Source organism: Lithobates pipiens, unplaced genomic scaffold (assembly GCF_037356315.1).
Source record: "Lithobates pipiens isolate NorthernLeopardFrog02 unplaced genomic scaffold, aLitPip1_a1.2 Scaffold_8, whole genome shotgun sequence".
In the NCBI taxonomy this organism is placed as follows: Eukaryota; Metazoa; Chordata; class Amphibia; order Anura; family Ranidae; genus Lithobates; species Lithobates pipiens.
This window is the reverse complement of record NW_027507903.1, coordinates 127,178,747-127,196,569: the sequence shown is the minus strand read 5'-3', so window position 1 is coordinate 127,196,569 and position 17,823 is coordinate 127,178,747. Positions and strand designations below refer to the sequence as shown.

The following is a 17,823-nucleotide window of genomic DNA, read 5'->3' as shown; positions in this document are numbered from 1 at the left end:
TGGGGGGCCCCCCCACCCCAAAGTACCCTGTGTTGTGTTTTTTTTTTGTACTTTTTTTCACAGGTGAATGGGTAGGGGTACATTGTACCCCATACTCATTCACATAGGGTGGGGGCCGGTATCCTGGGGCCCCCTTATTAAAGGGGGCTCCCGGATTCCGATAAGCCCCCCGCCCGCAGTCCCCGACAACCAACGGCCAGGGTTGTCGGGAAGAGGCCCTTGTCCTCATCAACATGGGGACAAGGTGCTTTGGGGCCCCCCCTTCCCCAAGGCACCCCCCCATGTTGAGGGCACGTGGCCTGGTACGGCTCAGGAGGGGGGGCGCTCGCTCGCCCCCCTTTCCTGGCCGGCCGGGTAGCGTGCTCGGACAAGGGTCTGTTGTGGACTTGGGGGGGACCCCCACGCCAATTTTTTTCAGGGTTGGGGTTCCCCTTTAAGTCCATACCAGGCGGCGGGGCCAGCGACGTCTCCTTCGCGGGCCCCGCCTACCTGGAGACGCGCTCGAAATGAGCGGACTTTCCTCCGCGTGTGTGGGCGAGTCCGTTCATTTCAAAAGTAGGGCGGATAGTATGGCGGACTTAGTCCGTCGTATTAGTCCGCTCAAAAAGTGCCGTGTGTGGGCAAGTCCGTTCATTCGAAAGTATGACGGACTGTCCGTCGGATTGTCTGACGGACTAAGTTGGCCAGACAGTCCGCCACGTGTGTACGCGGCTTCAGTGTAAAGGTAAGTCACTACTGTATAGTATAAAGTACCTTGCCTCTTTAACCCAGGAAATTGGAAAAGATACAAAAGAGCCACACTAAAGCTTAAGAAGTCCAAGACTATTTATTTCTTCATGGAAATTCAAAGATAATAAGCCAACACATTTATAAGGCTAAACTATTCCTCTTATTAGGGCTCCAACTGCTGATTTGAACAGAGTGATGGACTTGTGCAGGTTAATGGACATTTTTTTTTTTTTTTTACAAACTATTTTATTATGTGAAACAGTCATAATCCAATAGACTCATGTTTAAGGGATATAGGCGAGAAATTTACAAAGTTCAGATGTACAAATGGCTATAGGTAGGTAACATATATATATATATATATATATATATATATATATATATATATATATATATATATATATATATATTAACAGTTCAATAATATGAAAGTAATCTATATGACATTTAGTATTATGTGTCAAGGAGATTGTAAATGTAGAGAGATATCCCATTGTTTCCATTTTTATCAAAAATATGCATGTGTCTGAAAGAACATGATGAATGCATTCAGAAAGTTTAATTTGTTCCCTTCTGTTTCTTACCTGGTGCCAAGGTATATGGGTAGAGCGCACATTAAATGCTATTATTCAATGAATAGAGCTAAATAAGGTATGGATAAGTCTAGTACAAGATATGGAAATACTTGGTATAGGTGTGAACAAAAGACACATTTGTGGTTAAAATTGTATTGTTTTACCTGTCAGTTGCTCTATTTTGCTCAAGGTTTGACATGCAGGTTTCAAAAAATGTGTAAAAAAGTATCTTGAGACAGGCAGCCCCTAAAGAACAGGGGGGATGATGATGGGTAGAAAAAATGTGTTATTTCAGGGATTAAATACTATCTAGTATGTAGCTTAATAGCTGATTCTCTAACAAATAATATTCTGGTGCTTTTATGTAGGTTTCGTAACATGACTACCCATTCTTCTCTCATAGCTTGAGCAAGGATTTTATATTGTTAAAGAGTGGTGTATAATTAGCCTGAAAAAGGGGTTTTATAGGAGGAAGTAATGTGGATTCCTTAATATCTAAAGGAGCTAGAACACCATTCAAATGGGATTTTTTCCCTTTAGAATGGATGCCATTTGGGGTGGTATATTTATAGGCATAGCAGAACATTTGGATAGATTTACACCTAAACCAGTGAGGTTATGGAATATATCTAGTTCTTTAATGAGGTTTGGTAGAGAAATTTTCGGGTCAGTGAGAAATGACATCCTAACTTAGTTTAAATTCTCTGGAGCCTTTAGTGCAGGGGTAGGGAATGTCGGCTCTCCAGTTGTTTTGAAACTACAAGTCCCATGAGACATTGCAAGACCCTAACAATCACAGGCATGACTCCTAGAGGCATGATGGGATTTGTAGTTTCAAAACAGCTGGAGAGCCAAGGTTCCCTACTCCTGCTTTAGTGTAACTTTTAATCCTTAAGTTATTTTGGATAGCAAAGGTGAAGGGTTGCATGGCTAAAGCAAATAGGAGTAGAGATAATAGACACCCCTTCCTAGTGCCCCTAGAGTTCCCTAAAGCAGGAGTAGGGAACCTTGGCTCTCCAGCTGTTTTGAAACTACAAATCCCATCATGCCTCTAGGAGTCATGCCTGTGATTGTTAGGGTCTTGCAATGTCTCATGGGACTTGTAGTTTCAAAACAGCTGGAGAGCCAAGGTTCCCTACTCCTGCTTTAGTGTAACTTTTAATCCTTAAGTTATTTTGGATAGCAAAGGTGAAGGGTTGCATGGCTAAAGCAAATAGGAGTAGAGATAATAGACACCCCTTCCTAGTGCCCCTGCCCAGTGAGAACAAAATCTTTATTAGAATTATTACCAAGGAACTTAATGCTTTTTTGTGGATTTTGATATAATGCTTTGAATCCTTGTAAAAATTCATTACATATGCCATATTTAGGGAGCAATAGATCTAAATAAGACCGGCTGACTCTATCAAAAGCCTTATGTATATCAAGGCTAAGTATGAGCGCCTGGTGTGAGTGCAGATTAGAGTCTTGGTGTGATTTAAAATTTGAAGGAACTAGCTGCTTTGCTTCTTTTATACAATCAGTTGGTGAAGCACACTATCGTAGGAGAGGATCCCCAAGGGAGGGGGAATGTTATAGCTCCTGAATGCGTTGGATTGCTATCTTTGGGCTTCTATTATGAAATAAATACTCTTAGCACTCGTGTTTATCCCCTACCATCCAGCAATAAAGGGTTGAAAACGGAAAATTTATGTCAAATACTTACCGTAATTTTCCTTTCCTGATGGACTCCATGGCAGCCTACGTGTGGGTTTAGTCCCACCTCCATTACCCTATAGGACGACACTCCCATAAATCTTTGCTCCCTGCCACAGGCCGTGTTCGGTAACTATCCTACTCCAGCCATTTGGAAGGGAACTCCTGCTGCCATGGAGTCCATCAGGAAAGGAAAATTACGGTAAGTATTTGACATAAATTTTCCGTTTTCCTGACAGACTCCATGGCAGCCTACGTGTGGGAAATAACTCGCCAAGACACACCCGGGTGGGCAAAAATGCTGCTTAACAAAGATTTATTTGACACCGTCAACTGACAAAACTTTAACTCCAAAATCAACTGAGGATAAAGCTGCTGGCTCAACACAATAATGAGACATAAAGGTGTGAATGGAAGACCACAAGGCCACCCTGCATATCACGTCAGGAGCCACATGGCGAGAAGCTGCCCATGAGGTAGAAAGACTTCTGGTCGAATGTGCCGTCACTGCCTGAGGAGGAGCCAAGCCCTTTTCCCTGTATGCCCACTGGATTGCTTGAACTATCCATGCTGCAATTGCCCTGACTGATGCTCTAGTGCCCTTGTTCTTTCCGCAGAACAGAACGAACAGGAAGTCCGACTGCCGGAACAGAGCTGTAGCTTCCAAGTAGAGCTTTAATGAGCGTCCAACGTCAAGAGGATGAATTTCCGAGGAATCCGAGGATCTGAATAAGGGTAGAGAGATTTCCTGATTATCATGAAAAACCGAAGTGACCTTAGGGTTTGACCCCAACATTGGAACTAGGACCACTCTGTCCGGAAAAAGGTTAGAAAAGGCTCCTTGACTCCCAGAGCTTGAATTTCTGACACTTGTTTCGCTGAGGTGACCGCCACCAGGAACGCGGTTTTCAAGGTGAGTTCTCGGATGGAGAGATCCTTACTGAGCAGAGAAAAGAAGTCCAGGACTAGAGGCAGATCCCATTTAGGGAATCTGGGTTTTCTTTGGGGTCTCAATCTTACTGCACCCTTGAAAAACTGCTGGATAACGGCATGCCTGGCCCACTGAACCCCTGTAAAAGCAGAAATAGCCGAAACTTGAACCCGAAGGGAGCTAACTGATAAAGGTAAGTCCAAGCCTGATTGCAGGAACCCCAACACATCTTGAACTGTGGGTGAAACATAGGAACTGGTTCTGGAGGACACATAAGAAACAAACTTGGCCCAGATTTGTTCATACACCTTATTAGTGCTTCTTCTCCTTGCACTTAGGAGAGTGGGAATGGCTTCCTTAGGACACCCTAGAGCTTCCAGCTTTCCCCTCTCAAGAACCAGACCTTCAACCGAAGGTGAGCCGGACATGGATGGAGAACCGACCCTTGGGAGAGAAGGTCCCGTCTGGATGGAAGAGGAACCGGGTCCCGAAAGCTGAGGAGGGATAGGAGAGGAAACCAGGGCCTGTTGGGCCAGTACGGGATTATTGCCAATACTTCTACTCCTTCCCATCTGAGCCTCTTCAGGAATTGGAAGATAATTGGAGGAAAGGCATATGCCTTGTGGAATCGCCACTGCTCTGTTAGGGCATCTATCCCATAGGCCTGCGGATATTTGAACCTTGAATAGAACCTTGTTAGCTTCTTGTTGAAACGAGAGGCGAATAGGTCCACTTCTGGAGACATCCCCAGGGATAGAACCCACTGAAACACCTCTTCGTGAAGGGTCCATTCGTTGTTGTCCAAGTGGACTCGTGATAGAAAGTCCGCCTGGACATTGAGGACTCCGGGTACATAGGCTGCTGTTAGGTTGGACAGGTTCCTCTGGGCCCAACGCATTATTGGATCCACTTCCTTCAGCAAAGACCGACTTCTGGTGCCCCCTTGCTTCCTCACGTATGCGACCGCAGTCGTATTGTCCAGCCTGAGGACTACGGATGCACCCTCTATCAGATGTGGAAACGCCAACAGCGCTAGGAAGGCTGCTCGTAGTTCCAACACATTCGACACTATTCCCCGAGAGGGAAAGTCCCAAATGCCCTGAGCCACTTCCGAAAGACAATGTGCCCCCCAGCCCTTGTTGCTGGCATCTGACGTTACTGAGATCCATTTGATTGGCAGACGAGAATGACAATTCAGTAGATTCTCCCGACGAAGCCACCAAAGGAGGGAACCTCTCATGGTCTGAGTAACTTTGATGGACTGGGCCTTCTCTCCCGACCATTGACGGAGAAACCCCACCTGAAAAGGGCGCATCCTCCATTGTGCCCACTTCACCATCGGTATAGTAGACACCATGGTGCCTATGATCTTTTTTTTTGTAATTCCTTTATTATTTTCCACAATGAAACAATTTCGCATACCATAACAAAAAATGACAGTTATTAAGATAAGAAACAGAGACAGGAATCGGATGCAGTGTGGCGTAACAACAACATTATCAAATATCAGACAGTAGATAGCAAACATCAAATCTCAAAACCCGATGCTATGCACCCAGTAACAAGCATAAGCGGTTATGAATACGAATAACGGTTAGCGGTACACCGCCCCGGGGGGAACCATCCGACCGCTATCTCAGCAATCTCCTACCGCCAGTTGAGTCACCAGGGCTAAACTGTAGTAGACTCACTAAAACCTGTCACGGAAACCTGACCCACCACCAGCTAGGCCCAGCCGTGCGGCACACCTGATGAGTTATGAAAAATAGGATATTCAAAGTATCTAAATAGGCCGGCCTAGGGTGGGAGGCGAATCAGGTAAAGGGAAGGGGAACAAGGGGGATAAGAAGGCAGGAGGGTGGGGATGGGAGAGAGAACAGAGAGGCAAAGCAAAGGAAAACGGGGTGGAGTGGCGGCACCTCCTGATCAGGGGACGGGTTACACTACAAAGACTGATCAGGGATAGCAACCTCGCGAAGGTAGTCATCCGTGTAGATGTATTGTACCCATGGTCGCCATTTCTCCCGGAAGGCCTCCTCCCCCCCACGCAGAGTGGCAGTAAGATCTTCCATGTTTCTGATTTCATTCACCTTGGCATACCACAGGGATTTAGCCGGCGGAATCTCCGATCTCCAACACAAGGGAATGCATGCTTTGGCGGCATTCAAGAGATGAATGGTAAGAGAAGCCTTGTACTTCTTTATCGATCGCTTAGAGAGGTGCAGTAAACAAGCCGCGGGGTCTCCCTCCAGGGCAGCACCAGTCAGGTGTTCGATCGTGCGTGCCACCTCCGCCCAGTAAGGTTGAATTCTGGGGCAGTCCCAGAAAATGTGTAGCATCGTCCCCTCCCCCACATTGCACCGCCAACATAAACTGGGGACCTGCGGGAAGAAACGGTGTAGAGAGGTGGGCACCCTATACCAGCGGGTCAAAATTTTATAGCAGGATTCCTGAACCCTAGTGGCAATAGATGACTTCTGAGCGAAGTAGAGGATCTTCTCCCGCTGTGAGCTAGTAAATTGGACACCGAGGTCCAGCTCCCATTTGGCGAGATAAGGGGGGACAGACCCTTCAGGCGGAGAGATCAGCGAGGAGTAAATCAGAGATAAACAGTGACGAGTCGGTTCCCTGCGGTAGCAGATGTGCTCCAGCTCCGTGAGCGGGCGCGATATGCCGGGTGTCCTTGCACATCGGCGCAGGAAATTGCGAAGTTGGAGACTACTCCAGAAGTCCAATGGGGGGTCTAAGGTGGATAGCCTTGCTTCTAGTGCAAGTGTGCCGTCCGGATCCAGGAAGTCATAAAAATGGGAGCGCCCCGCTGATGCCAATCGCCCAAAAGCGGGGTTCTGCCCGCCAGGCGGAAAGTCCGGATTACCCAAAATGGGCACCATGGGGGAGGGCATCGGGGAGATCGAGGAGCGGCGAAAAGTGTCCCTTATTACCCGTAAGGTGCTGCCTAGCGTAGGATGGTCATTCAGGTCCCTCGGAAACGAGGTAGTGACCCATGGCCAGTACCTGGCCAAACCCTCAGAATCTTCCAGTTCCATCGCCACCCACTGCTTGGCCTCCGCCTGGCAGTACCAGTCGACCAGTCTAGTAAGGTGGGTCGCCCTGTAATACGCCTTGATGTCTGGAAGACCGACTCCTCCCCTGTGCTTAGCCATATGAAGGATCTGCAGTTTGATGCGTGGTGTTTGACGGGACCACATGAAGTCACGAAACAGCGAGTCGACACGCTTGAAGAAAGATGGAGGGAGACGGATGGGGAGGGCTTGTAACAAGTACAATATCCTAGGCAAAACGGTCATCTTGATGGCGTTACAGCGGCCGAACCAGGTTAAAGTAAGAGAATGCCATTGTTGAAGATCGGATTTGAGTCTGAGAAGGAGCGGAGTAAAGTTCGCCTGGTACAAGTTAGAGGGATCCGCACAGATCTCGACACCCAGGTAATGAATGGTATCGGTCGCCCATCGCAGCTGATGAGCTGCGCGCAGGCGGCCGACAACGGCCTTATCTACCGTAATGTTCAGAAGGGATGATTTAGTCAAATTAATCGAAAACATAGAGAGGGCTCTGTAGCACTGCAAGGACTGGAGAAGGTTGGGGAGCGAGTTCAGAGGGTCCGTTAGGAAAAAGATTAGGTCATCCGCAAAGGCGGCCACCTTGTGGGACCCAGAGGATTTATGGAAACCAGCAATGCCAGAGTCCTCCCGAATCCTGCACAGGAGGGGCTCCAGCGAAAGTATGAAAATCAGGGGGGACAAGGGACAGCCCTGCCGAGTGCCGTTGCGGATGTCAAAGAAACCGGACCTCGTTTCATTCACTTTGACCGCAGCCGTGGGATGAGAGTAGAGGGAAAGGATCCACCCAAGCATCGAGGGACGGAGACCAATGTGCTCCAGGGTGGCCCGTATAAAGGACCAGTCCACGCGGTCAAAAGCCTTCTCCGCGTCGGTGGACAGCAGGAGAAGGGGTCGTGCCGAGGACCTGGCCGCGTGGACTAGGTTCAACACCCGAATGGTGTTATCCCGGGGCTCCCGATGAGGGACAAAACCCGCTTGGTCCCTGTGAATCAAAGCCGGGATATACGGGAGCAGCCTATTGGCCAATATCCTGGCGAACAATTTTAGGTCGGTGTTCAGGAGGGCTATCGGACGATAGCTACCGCACTGAAGTGGATCCTTCCCCTCTTTAGGAATGAGAGATATGTAGGCTCGTAGTGAGTCCACCGGAAAGGAATTACCATCCGTAATTGAGTTAAGGGCCGAGACCAACGGGTGAGAAAGCGTCTCAAAAAACGTTTTATAATAGGTTGGAGTAAAGCCGTCAGGGCCAGGGGCCTTCTTCGGCTTCGAACTAGCTAGCGCAGCCCCCAACTCCGTGATCGTAATAGGCTCCTCCAGTTCCATCTGAACCTCAGCCGGGAGTGAGGGCATGCCAGACGTGGCCACATAGGACTGTGGGGTGAACCCACTGGCAAAGTCGGGAGCGGCCGAATGTGGCCTGCCCAAATTGTAAAGGCCTTCAAAAAACTAACGGAACTCCGATGCTATGCCAGAGGATGTGGTCGCTCTTTGGCCCGCAGACGTCAGGATATGAGGAATGTAAGTTTTAGTGCGAGGACCACGCAGAGCCCTAGCCAGCATGGAGCCGGGTTTATTGCTAAATTCATACATCGAGCGATGAGCCCAAGCCAATTTTTGCTTTGTTTTATGGAACAAAAGCAAGCGAAGCTCTTCGCGAGCCTTAAAAAGGTCCTGAAAGGTGGATCGCGCAAGACTGGCTTTGTGGGCACATTCTAAAGAGCGGATCAGGGCGAAAAGCTCATCCACTCGACGTGTCCTCTCCCGTTTTACACGCGCCCCTATGCGGATTAAGGTGCCCCTTACCACCGCCTTGTGGGCCTCCCACACCGTCAGGGGGTTGGCAACTGAGGCCACGTTGACGGAGAAGTACTCCCGTATCGAGGCCAAGACCTCTGCGCGGATCTCCTCCGACTGCAACAGGGCCTCGTTTAGTCTCCACGATGGGGGGGTCTGAGTCACGGGGCCCAACTGAAGTGTCAGATGGATCGGAGCATGGTCCGAGAAGGAGATAACATCTATGGCAGTCGAAACCACCCGGGGCAGATCCTTGTGGGATATCAGCAAGTAGTCCAGCCGCGTATAGGAGTGATGGACGTGGGAGAAGTAGGAATAATCTCGGGCCTGCGGATGTAGTACACGCCAGGGGTCCACCAGGCGTAGAGTATGTAGATCCGCTTTCATCCGCTTAAGCCGAGCGTATGAGAGATGGGAGGCGCCACGAGAAGCATCCAATAAAGGGTCCATAGCAAAGTTAAGATCTCCCCCAAAGATGAGTATACCCTCCGAAAACTCTAACAGTTGGGGTAACAACTTCCGTAGAAATTGTGGATGATCAACATTAGGGAAATAGACATTGGCGAAAGTGACCTGCACATCGCACACCCTGCCCTTCAGAAGGAGGAAACGGCCCTGGGAGTCCACCCGCTGTGCCTCATAGACCCACGGCAGCGACTTGGCCAGGAGGATGCTAACCCCCTTGGATTTGGAGAGAGGCGATATACTGTGGTATGCTGTTGGGAAGGCCCCGTTTGTCAGTTTCGGAATACGCTCTCCATGGAAATGCGTTTCCTGTAGGAAGGCAACGTGAGTTCCACTCTTGCGCAGGCTAGTCAAAAGCTGCGAGCGTTTTTCCGGGACGTTAAGGCCACGTGCATTGAGGGAGGTGATCTTCAGGAGACCCATAGTGCCGTCTAATGCGGCTGCGACCGTTAAGTGACGGACAGAAAAAATAGCCCGACCTCACCAGAGACCCCACCAGGAGGCACCACCACCCAGGGGAGGGGGAGTAGAGGAGGAGAGGGAGGGGAGGAGGGAGGCAAGGAGGGAAGATAAGAGGGGAGGGGAAGGGAAGGGTAAAAAGGTAGGAAGGATGGGGAAACCTGAGTACCAAGTGCTAAAGCGCAATAAACCCCCGTTGAGCACAGGCGGTGCCCAAGCAAGGAGTCGCCCTAATTGGGGGTGGGCAACAGAACTAATGTAGCTACAGACTAAACAACAAAATAACAGATAAAATACAAGTAAATGCAAAAAACATGTCAGGAGATGCACAGGATAAGAGCAGCGAGAACCATAAAAGAAAAAAAAAGAGAAACAGTAACATAGAGAGAGGACACAGGTGCCAACGTTTTATTCAGCTAAACAAAAAGAGAGATCCCCGGTGACCGAGATCAAGTGCCCATGTTGCGAGCGGGCAGGACAAGCCCCTCCCACATGACCTACACCCATCATCTAAACAGACTCAGAACCTCTCCGCCCCACCCACCCGATGCCAGGGCCCGAGCGCGGCCCCTTCCATGACAGCTACACTCACCATACACGTGGAGACTATAGGGTCACGGACGTAAAAAAAACATGTCAGGGTACAGAAACATATCACCATCCGTCGTCCCACAGAGGGCCCATCCGCCCAACCAGCCCCACCACCCCCCACCACAGGGCGGCCGGCGGCACAAGCCCCGCAGGACGGGGGGGGGAGGGCACGACCCAACGGATACACCCGCAACCAATACAACAGTCCCCCCCACCCCCCAAAGAGACATGATCACCCCGACAGGATGTACTGGCCAAGGTGTGCTACCCAGAGCAAGAGGCCCGTCCTCCTCCGACCCGCCGGACAAAACGCCCATCCCCTAACACGGGGAAATGCAGGCCGAGAGAGGAGGGGGGCCCATCTGTGAGAGCTAGCACTAGCCCAACTGAGATGATAAACAGAGTACATTGAAGGAGAGATACTTACAGTCCCCTTGGCAAAGTTCCTGGCAAGTCAAGGGGGTCCGCCACAGTCCGAGGCCTGGCGAACCTGACAGTCAGGAGGGCTTGAGTAGACGGGGTCCGGAGAGAGGGTCAAGATGGCGCAGGCAGGCCAGCAAGGGGGGATAAGGCAAAGTCTTACCAGTCCACAAGGTCGACATCACGGTCACGCCTCAGAGGATGTTGGATGCGGCCTGGAGACCTCTCGATTCGGTGCACGGGAACGGGACCGTCGTACCCGCTGTCGCCTGGGTAAGGGTGGGCCAGATGTATCCTGGGTGAGTAGATATTCAAACCAATTCGGAACAGTGATGGCCGCCCTGTCGATGAAGCCAAACAGATCAGGTAGTTGGTCAGGTGAGTGAAGATGGAACTCCACACCACGGTGCCGAACAATCAGGTGAAAGGGATGGCCCCAACGGTACGTGGCATCAGCCTCCCGTATCAGATCCAGGAGCGGCCTCAACATACCACGCATGACACGGGTCTGCCTGGAGACATCAGGAAAGATTCGTATGGAGGCACCGTCGAAGTCAATTGCGCCCTTGTCCCACGCCAGGCGCAGGATCTCCTCTTTAATGGTGAAGAAATGCACCCTGCAGAGGACATCTCGCGGGTAATCCAGAGGAGTCGAGGGCGCTGATGCTGCAGAGGGGGCCCTGGGGCCCGGCACACGATGGACCCTGTCCAGTTCCAGCGGCGCAGTAGGAGGCTTGTCAAGAACCTGGTTCAGGATAGCCGTAACAGTGGCGCGGAGATCTGGGCCCGCTGTGGCCTCGGGGATACCTCGGAGGCGCAGATTGTTTCGCCTACTTCTATTCTCGCCATCGTCCAGGCGAAGCTGGACATCAACAAGATGGCGGCGGAACGCCCTGTGCTCAGTCTCCAGGGAGGTGAGGCGGGCCTCGGTGGAAGCATTGGAGTGTTCAATAACAGTTACCCTCTCCTCCACTGTATCAACTTGCTGCTTGAGGTCATGTAGTTCCCTCGTGAGGGCATTAACAATGGAAGCCGCCATAGCATTTAAGTCCTGCTTGGAAGGTAGGCCTGAGACCAGCTCCCTAATGGATCCCTCTGAGAGGCCACTCACCTCCCCTGCATGCTCAGTGTGCAGCTGTGAGTCCGTGGCCGGGATGGATGGGGATGGAATGGGAGAGTGTGCCCCGGGAGCAAGAGGGGGGAAGTTCTCCTCCGATGTCACGGCCCCTGCTACAGCTCCCTTCTTGCCTGTGCTGGCAGCGCTGGTCCGGGGGGTGCGCGGCGGCGCCATCTTGGTCCGCGCGGCCGGCGAGGAGATCGGATCCTGCCGCAAAAAGTACTGGGAGATTTCGGGACCCCTCCGATCCTCCGTGGCCAGCGGGTGTTTGCGGTCCCCTGGCATGTGAAGGTGGCTCGGTTTCGTTCGTGCTACGGGCGGTTCTCGGCTCGGTCCCGTGCAGAGCTCCTGTCTGTGCTGCCTTACTCCGCCATAGCTAGCGTGCCTATGATCTTTAGGCAATGAAGAGCACTGAGACGAGATGAGGAGAGAGCTAGGTGGATCCTGTCCCGTACTACTGCAATCTTCTCCTCGGGCAGAGAGATGGTACCTTTTGCCGTGTTGAACAGGGCGCCAAGGAACACGAGAGACTGTGTAGGAACCAACTGGCTCTTCTCTAAATTCAGGAGCCAACCAAATTCTTTGAGGGTTGCAATGACTTGATCCCTGTGGCTCAAGAGACAATCCTTGTCCTGAGCGAGAAGAAGCAGATCGTCTAGATAATGATGAATCCGGATCTTTCTGACTCTCAACAAGGCTACAACTGCCAGAAGGACCTTTGAGAAAGTGCGAGGGGAGGTTGACAGACCGAAAGGAAGGCAAGTAAACTGTAAATGAAGCTGGCCAATGGAAAAACGAAGAAACTGTTGGAACTCTGTGGCCACTGGGGCGTGAAAATAGGTGTCTTTGAGGTCTATTGAGACAAGCCAGTCCCCTGGCTGCACTGATTGTTGAATCGTGGACAGCGTTTCCATTTTGAACTTTTCCTTTTTTATGTAGTGATTTAGATGCGTCAGGTCTATTACGGGTCTCCATGTACCGTTCTTCTTCTGGACCAGGAAAAGAGGTGAATACATTCCCCTGCCGCGCTGGACATCTGGAACAGGAATAGCGGCGCCTTGATCCAACAAAGATTTTATGTAAGTTAGAAGAATTTGTCTTTTTTCTTCCGACTTTGGAATGGATGTGGGAACACACTTGAGTTTGGGTACACTGCTGAACGTCCACGTGTGTCCGGAGGAAACCGTCTTGACGGTCCAAAAATCCTGGATCAAGGCCGCCCAAACATGTCGAAAGTGGAACAAACGTGCTCCTACCCGGACCGCCTGGACGGGCTTGATCTCAAAAGGACTTAGTCGGCTCCTTCTCCCCCATTGAACTGCTTTTCGCAGACTTCTTGAGAGATGTCTGTCTGGACCTCCAAGATCTGGAAAATTCCCGTCCAGGCCTGTAAGTGCGTGCCTCCCTAGCACTATCTTGAACCTGCTTCCTAGGGAACGATCTTCTTTGATTCTGCAGGCGTCTATCCTGGGGAAGAAACCCCGACTTTCCCCCAGTGGCTCGAGTTATGGCACTATCCAGTTTATTGCCGAAAAGGGAAGAACCATCAAAAGGAATACGGCACCAAACCTGCTTAGAAGCGGGATCGGCCAACCAAGAACGGAGCCAAAGGGCACGCTTGGCAGTTACAGATGAGAGCATAATTCGAGCCACCAGACGGATAATGTCGATCGAGGCCTCTCCCAGGAAAGCTGAAGCCAGTCTCATTTCCTGAATGGGAGAACTCCTGGCCAGATCTTCAGAAACGTTCCTGAGTGAATCATCAACGTTATTGGACCAAACCTCCATTGCTTTAGACAGAGCCGCTAAGGCCAGAGCCGGCTTACAGGCCATGCCAGCCGTAAGATAGATCCGCTTTAGGTCAGAATCAATTCTCCTATCCAAAGCGTCCTTAAAAGAGACTGTGTCTTCAAGGGAAAGGGTCACATGTCTGCCCAGTCACATTACTGCTGCGTCCACTAGAGGGGGAGACTCCAAGTTCTTAACCTCTTCTTCCCTTAATGGCTTTGACCAAGGGAGGGAGCAGGGCAAAGTCAAAACCTGAACCAGACTCTTCCTCCTCAGATTCACTCTCTGGACAGCAGATGGATGGCTAGGCAACGAGGAATCCCAAGTGTCCTGGGCCTGAGCATCCCTCCCCGGAGACCTTGGAGACTCTATGGGAGACAACTGGGGGGCTTCAAACTTCTTAAGACTGTCTTTAACCAATCTTTCCACCATAGACCTTAGCTGTTGGTCAGAGTCACTCCTTTCACCCATCGCTTTAATATAACAGGCATCACAAAGGGACTTGTCAGCAGGAACCTGCGTCTTGCACCCCCAGCATACACCTTCAGCTACGTGACTTGGGCCAGCTGTTGAAGGGCGGGAAGATTCCCGGCTATGGAGACTGGTTCTCGCAGGAGAATCACGTCGTCTGGACCTGGAAGAGGAATGCCGGCGGTGGGACTTAGACGAGTCACTTCCTCGGTGAGAACTTCGTCGTTGAGTAGACCTAGAAGGGCTGTAGAACAAAACCAGCAGTGTTAGTGGAACATTCCCTAATGTTCCACTGCTTCCCCCCCCCCGGCAGGTAACCCCAAAAGAAGTACCTTCTCCGAGAGGGCTGGCCACTAGCAGGCGGTGAGGCATCCAAAGGATCCATCAGGGCTGGAGAAAAAACAGCCTAATTTAAATACAGAAAACAGCTAAGGAGGCAGAGAAAAAACTGATCCCATAAAGACACATACCTAAAACTGAAGAATCAGAGCTCAGGAATGGTGCTGCAGGCTTCACAAACATCCCAGGGATACTACAAGCTGTTTTCCGTTTTTAAATTCGCCGCCATAATGACGTCACGATTTTCGTCACTAAAACGCTAGTGCGCATGCGCGAAGCCCGCATCGCGCATGCGCGAACCAAGCCTCGTCCTCGCTCCGGTCTCGCGCATGCGCAGAACGACCGAGCGGCAAACGAGGAAGTAACTGGGCAGCTGGAACGCACGGAAACCAGCCACCCAATCAAGCCAGATACACCGCACGGCGCTGTATGGGGAGACGAAAACAGGGGGACACTGCACAAAAATAGAAAGCAGACAACAAGACAAATAAAGGCTGCCATGGAAAGAAAATGGCTCACCACTCCAGTAGACGGACACCAGCCGAGGTAGGTGCCCACACATGCCGGACTTCTGAGAGGAGGAGGGGGGAAAGTTGGGGGCGAACAGTCACCTGCTAGTAGCAAGGCTCACGACTTAAAACGCGGTTTCACCTGTCAGTGACCAGGCATACACCTCTTCAGCGCCTCTTCCATATGCCCCTTTTCCATACTCCGCTAGTAGCTAGAGCTTATTGGAAATTTGCGACTTCCAAGTCGCACGGCCGGTCCGTATCGCAGAAAAAAAAAAAAAGTAAGTCTTCAGGGTAAAAAGACACATGTTAAGTCCTATGGAGTAGGACAAAAAAAGAACACGGCCTGAGGCAGGGAGCAAAGATTTATGGGAGTGTCGTCCTATAGGGTAATGGAGGCGGGACTAAACCCACACGTAGGCTGCCATAAAGTCTGTCAGGAAAGATGTTTTCACTCTTCCCTACTAAAAAAAAATTTAAAAGAAGCCTTGGCTAATGCTGGGCTTTAGCATTTTATTTCTGTATAATATAAGGAATTTTTCTCTCTGAAGCAACTGGATTGACATGTGGATGGAAATAATGTACATGTATACACTTACCATTTACAGCATTGTTATTTTGCACTTGACATTATTTATTTTCCTTTAGAATATACTACGAGATTTTTTTTTTCTTTTCTCTTCTCTTTGTATATTAGTGTAAGTGAGCTTCTTTTACATGAATATATTATTTCTATAATATGTTACTTGTACAATGTATTGTCTTTTCTGAACTCTACAATAAAATATTTTGACAAGGAAATAATGTGCATGCTTTGTCCAAATGAATGTTACAATGTAACAGTACAATGGATATTACAATGTAAATACATTTAGTGTAGTTGGGACCATTGTAAATAAACATTATCTGAGTTGCCCATGTACAGAGCAGGTTGAAGACCTCCTGGCTCTGCACAGATCACTGCTATAAAAGTCAGAGATTTAAATCTGTTGTTTTTGCACAGCTGATAAATTAGAAATGACAGCACAAATTCAAAAACTAAAAACAGTTTTCATATTGTGTCATTCTGCTCACTGTTCTAATACTTTGTATATGACAGAGTGACATTAGTATATAATATATTCAGTTTTTTGGTTTTAAATGTAGTTTTTCCACCAATATTGCTACTTTTATTTTGGCCTCATTAGATCACTCTCAAGGATTCGGAGGGAAATTTGGAGTACAGAAAGACAGACAAGATAAATCTGCTCACAGCTGGAGCCATAAGGAACAGCTACAGCCCCATGAATCTCAGACAGGTAATATGTACACCCAACTAATTAGAATGTTGGCATGTGGCTCTAATCTACAAGTCATATATTTGTATGTTAGTTATTTCTGAGTAGGGTTGGGCCAAACACCCCCCCCCCCCGGTTCGGTTCGCACCAGAACACCTCAAACAGGCAAAAAGTTCTAGCGAACATGTAAACATTATTGCCATAAAAAGTGTATGAGGACCCGGGTACTGCCCTAGGGGACATGTATCAATGTAAAAAAAGGTTTTTAAAACAATAGTTTTTTTCAGGAGCAGTGATTTTTTTTTGATAATGCTGAAAGTGAAACAATAAAAATTAAATATTCCTTTAAATATCGTGCCTGGGGGTCCCCTTAATATGCATGTAAAGAGGTCCATCTGTGCGATGTGTAGAACAGTGCCACAGCAATAATGACATTTCTGAAGGAAAAAATGTAATATAAACGTGCTCGCTGCTGTAATATATTGCTGGATCCCAGCAATATAGATGAAAAAATCAATGAAAAAAATGGCGCAGGGTCCTACCCCGTTGATACCATACCTTCGGGCCCTGGGCTGTGGTTGTCGGGATCTGTGGGCATGGGGCTTATCAGAATCTGGAAGCCCCCTTTAACAAGTGTCCAGTGATGTAAATCCAATGTCAATCACGCCGCCCGATGGACCCAGAAAATAGAAAAAACTCAAATACTCCACCTCCATGGGAGGCCTCCTTGCGACTGCTGTCTTTTTGCTTTGACAGCTCTTATATAGACAAGGGCGGACCACCCACTGACATAACATGATGTCACATGATGTCAAAAGGGACGGGGGCACTCTTTATTATCACGGGTGGCCCCACCCTTGCCTGTATAACAGCTGTCAAAGCCAAAAGACAGCAGTCGCTGGGAAGCCACCCATGTGGGAGGCATTTTTTTTTCTATTTTAAAATTTTCAGGTCCATTGTGCAGTGTGATTGAAGATGGGACACTTTTTCTTTTTTTTAATAAAGGAATTGTCAAAAGCTGTCTGTTGTGGTTTTAACTTTTTGACACTTTTTGGTGAATGGGTAGGGGTACCCGTCACCCATTCACATGGGGGGCCGGGATCTGTGGGTCCCCTTGTTAAAGGGGACTTCCAGAGTCTGACAAGCCCCCCTGCCTGTGGACCCCGACAACCAGTGACCAGGGTCATCGGGAAGAAGCCCCTGTCCCCATCAACAAGGTGCTCTAGGGGGCACCCCAAAGCACCCTCCCCATTTTAAGGGCAAACGGCCTGGTATGGTTCAGGAGGGAGGGGTGCTCGCTTGTCCCCCTCCCTTTCCTGGCCTGTCAAGCTGCATGCTCGGTTAAGGTCGGGTATGGATTTTGGGGGGACCCCATGGCATTTTTTTTATTTTGCCATGGAGGTCCCCTTAAAATCTATGCCTGACCCAAAGGGCCTGGTAGGGATTTTGGGGGGAACCCCAAGCTGTTTTTTTTTTAACTTTTGGATGGAATTCCCCTTAAAATCTATACCAGACCCAAAGAGCTTGGTATGGATTTTGGGGGGGACCCCACGCTGTTTTTTTATTAGTTCTGTCAT

General features: G+C 49.5%; 1 protein-coding gene and 1 long non-coding RNA gene across 2 annotated transcripts in view; one reads left to right on the top strand and one right to left on the bottom strand.

The window, feature by feature from the left end:
• Window positions 1–17,823, top strand: part of LOC143962108 (src substrate cortactin-like) — a 114,321-nt gene that overhangs the window by 66,648 nt on the left and 29,850 nt on the right. The window contains exon 10 of the mRNA XM_077471434.1: window positions 16,157–16,267. Coding sequence (XP_077327560.1) covers window positions 16,157–16,267 — 111 coding nt within the window. The remainder of the gene's footprint in view (window positions 1–16,156; window positions 16,268–17,823) is intronic.
• LOC143962110 (uncharacterized) overlaps window positions 1–17,823 on the bottom strand; it is a 767,356-nt gene that overhangs the window by 732,118 nt on the left and 17,415 nt on the right. The window lies entirely within an intron of this gene.